The following is a 12,057-nucleotide window of genomic DNA, read 5'->3' on the forward strand; positions in this document are numbered from 1 at the left end:
GAAACTTCTTTATTGTGCATTGAACAATCTCCTTGGTAGCAGTTTAAGGATCAGCAATGGTTTAATTTTTCAAGCAATTCAAAATTCTCTGATAAAAGTTAATATCATAATTCTGATGTGAATTATTTATTAGTACTCCTATAAATCAGAAAAAAAATAACACCCTCTTTATAGTCCACAACAGAAATGGATATAGATAATAGGTAGTCTGCCACCCATATATTTCAGTCACAGATTTCTTAGATGTTAGAACATACGAGCCAGGCTTGGTGGGATACACCTGCAATCCAAGCACTGGGAAGGCTGAAGCAAGAGAAATAGTTGCCCTACATTTGAGGCCACCCTGCGCTCTATAGAGTTCTAGGCCAGTTTGGGGGCCAAACTTAGACCCTTTCTCAAACAGGAAGAGATAAATGGAGGGAGGGAAGAAAGGTGGGAAGGAAGGAAGGAAGGAAGGAAGGAAGGAAGGAAGGAAGGAAGGATGGAAGGAAACAGAGAGAAAGGGCACATTTCTGGAATGCAGCACCCAGAGCCTTTGTAATACAGTTGAATTTAGGATTGTGTTTTCTTTCTTTCGAAATTGAAAGAACTTAAAATCTTAAAACACGTGTTTTGAGAAGTAGTCTATTCGTTAGCATTTATATGCATATACATGATCACAAATAAGTAGTACCTGTGTATGTATGTTTTCCCCCAGGCTTTACCTATTTCTACAAAGGAAAGGAGTATTGGAAATTCAACAACCAGATACTCAAAGTAGAACCTGGGTATCCAAGATCCATCCTCAAGGATTTTATGGGCTGTGATGGACCAACAGACCGAGATAAAGAAGGACTCAGCCCACCAGATGATGTAGACATTGTCATCAAACTGGACAACACAGCCAGCACTGTGAAAGCCATAGCTATTGTCATTCCCTGCATCTTGGCCTTATGCCTCCTTGTATTGGTTTACACTGTGTTCCAGTTCAAGAGGAAAGGAACACCCCGCCACATACTGTACTGTAAACGCTCTATGCAAGAGTGGGTGTGATGTAGGGATTTCTTTTTTCTTTCTTTTCCAGGAGTTTGTGGTACCTTGAGATTCAAGACAAGAGCTGTTATGCTGTTTCCTAGCTAGGAGCAGGCTGTGGCAGCCTGATTCGGGGCTGACCTTCCAAACCTAGAGGGTTGCTGGTCCTGCACATGAGTGGAAATACATTCATGGAGAATCTTCCATGATGCTCAGTATCTGCCGTTCTTCAGTCCTCTGTCTTTCTTTGTCATTCAGTTCTAGGCCTTTCCTCTGCACGCTCAATGCCCAGTAAAATTTCAGGATTAACTGCAGAAGAGGAAAAACAGAAGAAAAGGTTCTTCTTAAGTTTTTAAAAATACTTTTCCTTCTGAAATCTGAGCCCATTTCTGGGAGAGAGAGAGAGAGAGAGATAAAGAGAGAGAGAGAAAACAAAAAGAGCAAATCAGAAAACCCATAGGTTTTTGCTTTAAAACAAAAGAAGAAAGAGTTTTAAAAACAACAAAAATCCACAATTGAACTTTCAGGAAAGTGTGAAGACCCAAAACAGCTTTGTCTCCAAAGAAGATAGCTCTGTGACCACTATGGATAGTCTCCTGCACATCGTTTTTTTCAGGTGGGAGATCTTGAACAGACATGCAGGACTCTAGACTGTTGGGACAGCCATTTTCCAACAAACAAGGGGCCAAAATATCTGCAATATAGTAACAGCCTTAATAATACATGCATTTTTCGTTTTCTACAGCTGTTCTCAGCTTTGTCCACAACGTTTCATCACCTCCATACTCATAGCTATTTTCAAACAGGACCTTTTGATTGTTTTGAAATGTTTCTGAACCCCCTCTTGCCTCCTGACCCAACACCATTGTGATGTTCCTGCCAGTTGTGTTAGGCCTTTGTCCCAGGCCTTCCATTGGTCTGTCAGCAATACTCAGCAGAAAGCAGAGCAAGAAGCGTGTGTCTCTGAAGTAATTAAGTGATGGTTATTTTATAAAGACATGGGACTCTGTGCATACATCGGTGTAACCCTTTGAGAACTATCAGACCAGGCTACAGAGTCAGGTTAATCAGTCTTGCAGTCTGATCATTGGTAGAACTGGCCAACAGGGAAAGCCATCACAGGTTCAACAAGTTCAGATTTGTAAAGCATACCTTAAATCCCATGTAAATCTTTAATGACTGACAGCAACCCATAAATGGTTTTATAACAAACAACAGTGATGTGACTTGCCAAAATTTTTCTGGCAAATAAAAAGAGATATTTTGTTAACAGTATCTTATGAGAGTGAAATTTTATTTGGATAATTGGTTAGAACAACCTAAGCCTTTTCTCCTTCAGACATACTGAATTTTTTTAATTTAAAATCCATTGCATGAAAATTCTATTTGCCATAAAATATGCAGTTAGCATTGTGGGGTTAAAAAGGAATTAAAACAATGACTCTGAGTTTGCATGAATATCTTCCAATGCATTACCAATTGCATGTCAGCCATAGTTCTCAAAGGGTTGGTGTGGCTTCTGGCATTTAGCCATCCATTTGATCACTGACAGAGCCAAGAGACACCAAAGCATTCCATTGTTGAGTGTCATTTGTCCTAACAGCAGTATTGTCATTTTCATGTGACCTGCAGAGCAGGTTTGTATCAATATTTTTTTCCTAGAGAAAAGTCAGCAACTGACAGACCTCTATTGATTTTAGGAGCTGCTTCTTGCAGTGAAAGGCTTTACAGCCACAGGGCTGTGAACTTATTAGAGATGGTCAGAAAGAAAGCACCCCATGAGTCAGACAACTGGCTTTGTGTGAAAGCCAGCTTTTGAGGGGATTAGCTTTTGAAACAATGAACAGCTTGCCTTGAATTTGATATTGATCTGTTGACTGTCATTAACAACTTAAACATTGTCTTCTGTGAAAAATTTCCCTGAAGAGTCCTGTTCTGTGTCTTTGCCCTTTGACCTTTAACTTGCAAACTGGCACAAACTGAAGGAAATCTGGTGTCACTTCTCCAAAACCTAGTAAGCAAGAGCTGTTTCCTTAGAGTGAAGAGAGAGTTTGGGTATTGGATCTGCAGGTGGACGCTTTGCTCTCTACATGCACACTCTGAATATGCCCTATAGGTAGAGGTATTTTTTAATTTTTTTCTTTAATTTCAAGCTTAATTTCATCATTTTAGTAAAAATTACAAAAAAACATAGAAAAAAAAAAAAACCTCAAATACTTGAATGGCCAGTGTGGCTTTTATATAAAGCAGGAATTTTATACTAGTGAAAATTTCTTACTCATTTGCTAATAATACACATTTCCAGATGATTTTTAATGAGTGTAGGTATACATTCTTATTTGGAAATGGATAGTTTGGCTGCCTTGAATTTATATTTATACTCAACATAGCATGAAAATTAGAATGCCTTTTGGTTAAACTACATGTTTATGATTTGGTTGGGGAAAATATTTTCTAATCATGGGTGGCATGCTGAAAAGCCTTGAAAACTGGTGTTTCCTACAATCTGAGCATATATCATGTGAGGCTAAGTCAAAATGAACAGCTAGGAAAGAGGAATGGCTTCATAGCACCGCATTATGAAATGCAGATTGTACTGCAACAGGACATCAAAGATTTGAATGTGAGGGTCAATAAGAAAGGGGAGGGCAAGGATCAGCCCTGTATTTCTACTTCAAGAACTTCCTTTCTAGGTGATGCTAATATTATAGTTAGTTCCTACAGAGCATGGAGGACTGTATACATAAGCCTGTTTATACAGTGTTTGCTTGTTAGAGGGTTTAATCCTTTCAGGACCTTGATGTCAAGGAAAAAAATGACTGGAAACTCTTTTTTTCTAATGATAGAAGTGAGGAGCTGTAACATTTTGGGACATGTGCAAATCATTGAGAAACTCCATCAATGTGCGTTGAACTTTTTTTCTCTCTAAAATCAAAAAGAACTTTAATAAGCAATCTATTGCGTCTTTACTCATTCATCACAGTACAAGACTGTAAGTACCTAAGGGCTAGAAAATAATCATAGCATTGAAAAGGAAGGAATCTTCATTATGCTTGAATTATGACAAACATCATGGATATGATTTGGGTTGTGTTGCCTTGAATATGAGAAGTCTATGTATTAAAAAAAGGCTTATATGTCTACTATCTTGCCTAAGACATTTATAAGATCATAAATGATAAGAACTAAGTACAATGTAATAAAAATCACTGGGGTTCCTTTGTTCATTGTGTGCCAGGCACTTCATTCATATGGTTGCTGACTCTTCTTACACTTGGGATTTGTTTAGAAAAGAAAAGAAAAGAAAAATATGGCAACGCTTAAGAAAGCATGAAAATGAAAATGATTAATTAATCTAGCATATGAAAATAACAATTTAAATTTAAGAAAGGAAGTTCTCTGGATGAGGAACATAATGTCAGTTCAATATTAGTGAAGACATGGAACCAATCAAGTTTTTCCTGTCATCTCTAAATAAGTAGCTCAGACCTACTATTTCCAAAACTGAAATGAAAACATATTCATGTTCATAAAATAATTCATCTGTTTCATTATTTGTATTACTTTACCAAATATTGAAGACAACTGTAAACAAGGTAATGGTTTTACCTAAAGTGAATTTATAGTTAATAATTTCAGATAAATATTGTTTCTCCATATATTATTAATCAGACTAAGTGAAATATTAAGATGAGTGATCAGTTTGAATTTTCTATAAAGCAGTAGTTCTGCATCAGTTCTGTAGAGAAAGTTGTGATTTTAGGTACCTGATAACCCATCTGAGAACCAAGTTTTCTTCAGAGACGGCGACCACAGCAGGTGAAGACAGACGTTCACTGACATGGCAGAGGTTACAGAGCTCAATTAGAGAATAATAGGCGCTGCTGGCAAATGTAGTTTCTGTTCCTAAGCAGAGAGCAATGCTTTTCTCAACCAAATGTAACAAAGTACTAAGAAATAATCACCAAAAGACAATTACTAAGTATTAAAAGATAGAGACAGCTTTACTGAGATAAGAAAATGTTTGTTTCTCAAGCTGCCTACAGTCTCTTTTATCAACACATAATTTGGCTTTTCAAATACTGTGCATTTATTTTTATTTCATTTCTGTGAATGATTACAATGCAATGTAGTGGATATAAGAGCATCGCCTAGATTCTACTGCTCAGTGTGATATCTGAATGAGAGTGTATATACTGGATCCTAGGAAGAGTAATGTAATATTCTCAAGTTCTCCATGTTGTGTTGATATCTCTAATATGGCACAAATTCAGATTCTTGTTATGTGGACCTTACAGTTGAGTAACTGGTGCGCCCATATTAATTGAACTCAATGTGCTATCTGAAGAAGAATAGATGTTATACTTGAATAGAAATGTTAAACAAAAGTCATGAAAATAACCAATTTTTTAGGTATTTGGTATTTATTTCCAGAAACAAATAAAGGCAGTGATTTGATGATAGTTTTGAGTCTGTGAGATTGTAGTATATAATGAAATAAGCCTGGGGATGGTGAGAAAATATTTACAGTAATCACAGCAAAATGTTTAATTCTTTATACCTTAAAGAGCATGTTCCAAGATATCATAGACACGACATACCATTTAAAGCACAAGTGTGACATTCAGATGACCTATGGCAAAGAGCTACAGATACAGTCTTCACTAATCTATGATACCACAGAAGGGGTCAAGGAACTCATAGAGTAGAATCTAGCCATTCTTTCCAAAGGCATTCACCTCCACAATACTGATGTATAACAACCCCAGGAAACAAGTGCCAGAGTCTAATGACAGGTTTCCTGTTGCCTGAGTGGAAAGTATAGCTATGTCATATAGTTGAAACAAGTCCTTTTTAAGGCTAAACTTAGCAAAATAAACTAACAACCAAGGATAGTACCACACCATTAATATGAAAGCTACATTTTATAAGTAGAATGAGCAATGGAGAAGGACAAAACCAATCTTTTATAAAATATAAAGTCATACTCTAGCAATCTATAATATTACAACTGGAAGTTTTACTTTAGCAAGAACAAAAATACTAGAGGAAAATGAAACTTCAAGCTCTTCACACCAGTGATGAGTATGTTATTTATCAATGTATATACTTAGTCAGTGCTCATTAGATGTGACCCATGTAAATGCATCTGATACTTATCCATTGCCTCATAAACCCAAAATGTTAAAAATATGCATTCAGTATCCCCAGTCAGAGAGATGTTAGAACCCTGTGGGAAAAGCCATTTCTCTAGGATAGAAATTTACCTCAATAATCATAGAACACAAAACACTTGGCATAGTAGCAAAAGTTGCCTTAGTGTTCTAGTCTGATCTAATTGTAGACGTTGTCTATAATGCACCACTGACATCGTTTATCATGTCTTTCTATTGGTCTAAGTTTGAGTTGATTTTTAAATATTTCAGGTAAGGTTAATAACATCTAATTATCTATATCTCCTTCAACATGTCTACTCTGACATATAAGTCAATAGTATAGAAAGCCTAGAATGAATATTGACTTGACATATTCACAGAAATTCAGAGAAAAATCACTGGTGATATTTCAAAATTCCCATCTATTTTCTGGTAGGATCCAGAAGTAGCAGCTTTCAGTGTTGGAACATGGCTATGAACTGATGACAAAACAGGACATACATCATTTCTTCAAAATAATCTAGTATTTATAGGAAGCAGTGATAGAAGACTACGAGAAGTTTAGTGATATAATGAAGGCTTCACAGGCATTAGTAGTGAATGCTTTTTAAAGAAAATGGGGCAAAATCAGTACTTGTGATCAGTACATTGTAAGCATAAGAAGCTATATATGGAGGACATTCATATATGGAGAGATCTGAGATTCTATGCCTTTCAACTGAAAAAGCAGTGTGTCTTGGAATTTTTCTTATATTAACATAATGATATTATTCAGATGTGTGCTCAACGTGTCCTTCCATGAAAGGACATGCCGGGCTATGCAGGAAAACATATCACAAGCTGGAGTGTTGTGCTGATTCACATGACATTGCCATGTGCTCTGCTACAGAGCTGGATAGTTATGCCCTTAAGAAGGGAAGAAAATATCAAATATAAATATAACTCTTTCCTATTCTGCCACTTAGCTTCAAAGTAAGATATCACTAACTTTTATTTCACTGAGAAAATGGAAAGAAAGAATGGTAAGCAAGAATAAAACAAACAAACAACAAAATCCCAGCTCACAAAGACATTTTCTATTTTCTTTCACCTGCTTTTGTTCATGGGAAAAAGTGTTTTATATATAGACTTCTTCCTAGCACTTGATACGTAGCTAGATTGGATCACAAGCATAGTATTTTTAACACAGGCCTTTGATACATGCCTCATACATTATGTAGCTCTGAGGTATGACATGAAAGGATGCTTTTCCCTAGGATAGGCTACAGTGCTGCTTGTACTTGCCATATTTGTATGAATGTGTGTTGCTATGTTGGCCTGTCTTGCCAGGATATAGATGAATAAAACCTTGTGTAGACTGTCTATTTGAAGTCACTAGAATGCATGTTTGCTCTCATGTGATACCTTTGGATTTCATTCCCTTTCTGTATACCAATAGGCCACTTGTTAGTATAAAACTTACTTTTTTTTTTTTTTTTTTTTTGGTTTTTCGAGACAGGGTTTCTCTGTGTAGCTTTGCGCCTTTCCTGGAACTCACTTGGTAGCCCAGGCTGGCCTCGAACTCACAGAGATCCGCCGGCCTCTGCCTCCCGAGTGCTGGGATTAAAGGCGTGCGCCACCACCGCCCGGCAAAACTTACTTTTAATGAATGGTTTCAGTAGTAATACAGGGGTTTTCTAATATAATAATTTTTACTACTCTGAAATAACATTATCACCTCACTTCTTGCTCCTTGTGAATTCCATTTCCTATGTAAAATTAGGAATTTATGTTGGATCATCATTTCCTTCTTATATATGACATGAAATCCATTATTCCTTTCTATACTCATGAATCCAAATTCTCACAGTCAACCAAACATGTATTCTAATCAAGAGTGAGTGATCATCAGCATTTTCCACCCTGCTTCTGTGATCGTTATTTGATTCCTTTCAGTCACCAATTTTTCCACCCCAATTCTGTTATTTTTCAAATCAGATTTTATTACCATTCTGTTTGTGAAAACGAGAACTTAGCAGCACATAGGTGAAACCCTGGAGATGTGTCTTTGTTTCTCAGAATTTTCCAACAAATATTACATGGAAAACACAGTCCTTATCACATTCCAAACTCTTTCATTGGCATATATTTTTATAGAGCTCTTCCCCTGAAAAAAAGTGAAATGCTGAGTATAATTGCTGTTGTCTGATGATAAGATAGCAATGAAAATTTATTTTGGGAGAATGTATCAAATATAAATATACAGTATGGTAAATATCACAATGTAGTGTTTAAGTACATCAGGAGGAAATGCATGCCTACAGCCTAGAATCTTTGGGATATTTCTCCTTAGTGGTAAATTACATATATAAGAAAGAGATAGAATAAAAGAATAATGTATATCACAGCAGTGGTTTCTGCTGCATTGGTTTTGACTGCATCAGCATTTCTGTGGTGGACCTCTATTTTCAGGGGATTTAGAGACTTGGCCATAAAAATTTGCTTCAAGTATAAAAGCCTTTAAAGATTTTTTTTCTTACATGTATCTAATTTTAATCAAATATATTTTGGTTTTATATTATTGAAAGTAAATGGATGAAGTTTACTAGTTTAATTTTGTGCTAATATCAACTTAATAAGCTTAATTTTTAATGAAAACAAAATATAATCAGTTCATAGTCTAATTTTTTAAACAAATCAAATATTGTTGACATTGAGAAATTTGCCTGCTTCACCAGTGTGGTATTTATCTTCAAGATGTTTTAAGACTTCAATACCTATTGTTATCTTGATTCTAATAGTGAATCAGTATAACTGACAATGAATATAGATATGTGATATCTATATAAGCTATCTGATAACATATATTTGAGAATATATAGTAATGATATTTATGTGTATATATATACATATATATTCACTAGACAGATTAAGAGAAAGAAGATTCCATCAATTATTAAATAAATACCATATATTTTTTCAAATACTTTTACAGACATTTAGCTTTCAGAGTCCAAATGAGATATAAGCAATCCAGAGGGAAGTTGTCTCCTAGGCAAACAACAAGTGTTTTACAGCTTCCCATGAAAATCACCTTTCATTTATATAGTATGGATATTAGGAATTAAAACATTGAAAGGAAAGCAAGATTTATTAAACAACAATAGACTGTGAAGCAGAGAGAAAGGCCAGGAAGTTAGGATTTTAGATAGTTGTCTTGTGGTTGTCTATACCTTAGCTTTTGCTTTATTCCCTCGATGTTTTCAGTTACAGAGAGAGTATGAAGCTATAACTGTGAGTTTCTGAGTTTCTTTCATTGTACTTACACTACATTATCTCACTAAAGTTTTGATAACATGTACTTTTCTGTGTACAAGGCATGAAATAACACATTTATTTTCTCAGTGGATTTTAAGGGTTGAATGTTACGGTTTTGCCCACACATGATTATATAAATTTACTCCATCTTAAATTTGGCATTTTTTTTTTCCGATTGCTTCTACTGACAAACACAAAGCTTGTTTGTGTGCAAATAAAAGGCTAAATAAATGGTGCTAAAGTGTATTATGACTGTCAGATATAATCAGGCAAAATTTTGTGGTGCTTCAATTAATTTTTCATTGATTTTATTGACCAGTGTGTTGAACAGTGTTTATTCACAAATTGTCTTTTATTAGTAAACTTAAGGCTTCATAGCACATTGTTAATAAAATGGTTGCCTAGTTTGTGTAATAGCTCACCAAGCTATTATCTCCTTGACTCCTTATAATGAGGCCTCATTAAAGGTCAAGGGTCATGCTATTAATCTCATTCTATAGATCAGTAACATGACTGAATATTTTCACAAGGTACTTATGTTTACAACGCTATAACCCTTTGACTGCTGTGGCCATCTTAACCATACAAAAGTCACAAGCTAGAATCATCAGCATGGTTTTTGCCATGGCAATCAAAGAGTTAAGGGCTGTGCAGTTATTTGTTTTGTATTTATTAATTTATATTTATTTCATTTCCATTCAAAAAGGGGTTTGGATGGGGCAGTGTTTGTCTGCTGTAAGTGTCTTAACCTAGGGGAAGGTTAAATGGCTTTTTATACTGTTGCATCTTCTGTATTTACCATCGATTCATTGTGTTGTAATTTTAAAAAACTGTCAATAAATAAGAAAACCGAAAAATCGTTCATGGACATTGTGGTTTTAGTCATGATTTGCTTCCATTTATGACCAGCATGTAGAATATGATCGACAGCATCAGTCTTTACTGTCTTTGGCTTCATAATTAAGAAACAGCAATTGAAAATGCTGGGGTAATTTAGAAAAAAGTTTCTTGTGTCTTTTCCTGAATTAGCAAGTATATTTTACTAGCCCTATCAGTTGGAGAATGCTTAACAAATAACAATATGCAAACAATTGTGATCAAGGAGAGGAGCCAAAAATGCTGCTGCACCACATGTACTTCAGGCAAGTGGCCATGAGCACAGACATGGCTTTTATGAGACTTGAGACATATGAAAAATAACTATTTAGAGAAGTAAGTGTAAACTATCATTTAAAGTTGTATGCCAACCCTGATTAAGTAAATTGAATTAAATTTTGTTTTATGTTTTATATCGAATCTCTTGCAGAATTTCATTTGCAGAACCCTCCCTCTTTTTCTTGTTGCTGGAATCTGAACCCAGGGCAGTGCATGATTAGAGTTCACTCAGTCCTCTTTCTTTTAGTAATCATATTATATTAAAAAAGAGCACCAACCAACTTCAAGAAATAAAACTAAGGGTAATACTCTTTTGTATTTAACATTTGGATAAATTAAGAGTCAGCTAAATATCATTCGGGAAATAGTCAATACCTCTATTTAAAAACGCCAAACTAAGAAAGCATTTTTTAAATCAGTTCTTGCATGTATCAGTAATCTCCAAATCCTAAGAGCCATCTGAATTTTACAAAGAATAACAAATTATATTGGGAATAAAGCAAAAAAAATTCCCTCATACAAAAATCTGCCGACCTGTGTACCAAGAAATTAATCATATCCATCCATACAAACACATAGAGGAAGAAAATGAAAGAGAGGGAGAGGGGAGAAAGATCCCAAGATTGGCCTTGCACTTTACACCCTCCTGTCTTAGCCTCCTCTACTGGACTAATAGTCATATCTCATCATGACCAGCCTTACTTTATGAATTATAATCCACATGTAAACAAGGATCTGGAGACAAGTGAACTAAAATGGTCATGGGAGATCAATTGCCTAATCAGACAAAAAGTATGCAAGAGACAGAGCTGTTTCTGTTCTGTTGCTGAGTATATGTCCTAAGGCAGATCCAAAGAATGGAGAGAACTATCAAAACTTTAAGTAGAAGAGCGGCAGATGAAGCTGTAGCCACGGTTACTGTTCAGGCACTAAAGTGTGATTCCCGTTGGGTTGACAGCTCCTGTTTGGGCACGTGTCCTTTTCCTAAGTCCTCTTTCTTATTGCTCATAATTAAATTTGGGCCAAAGACCCTTTTTAAGAAACTCCAACTTTGCTCCATGAATCAGCAGTGAAAAGAAGCATTGCTGCGCTTTGAGGGCATGCCAAAGCATGTGCAAACTTTAGACTACCAGCCATATTTGTAGTTGTAGATGGTTTTTAAGCAAATACAACTTTAAGGATGAAGTAATTAAAGCAGGTAAGCCATCAATATCAGAGTGAACTTGAGAGAAAGTCTGTACTGTTCTTGTTATCACAGAAGAGAGAAAAGCTGAAAATGTCAGTCTGACCCACTAACAAGTTTATTTTTCTTATCTATGTGGATTTGTACATCAATTATCTAATAGATTTTATGTGAAGTATAGGTTTGCGCACACATGCCTGAGTATTTTTCACTAAAATCCAGGCTACAGTTTGATAATCTTTCTTGAAGAAGTAA

The 12,057-nt window shown here is 35.5% G+C and overlaps 1 protein-coding gene across 1 annotated transcript in view; it reads left to right on the forward strand.

The window, feature by feature from the left end:
• Mmp16 (matrix metallopeptidase 16) overlaps positions 1–10,332 on the forward strand; it is a 260,706-nt gene extending 250,374 nt beyond the window's left edge. The window contains exon 10 of the mRNA XM_052718656.1: positions 698–10,332. Within this exon, the coding sequence (XP_052574616.1) occupies positions 698–1,032 (335 nt within the window). The 3' untranslated portion in view covers positions 1,033–10,332. The remainder of the gene's footprint in view (positions 1–697) is intronic.
• The last annotated feature ends 1,725 nt before the right edge of the window (positions 10,333–12,057 follow it).

Source organism: Peromyscus californicus, unplaced genomic scaffold (assembly GCF_007827085.1).
Source record: "Peromyscus californicus insignis strain IS unplaced genomic scaffold, ASM782708v3 Scaffold_5__1_contigs__length_169319896, whole genome shotgun sequence".
Classification (NCBI taxonomy): Eukaryota; Metazoa; Chordata; class Mammalia; order Rodentia; family Cricetidae; genus Peromyscus; species Peromyscus californicus.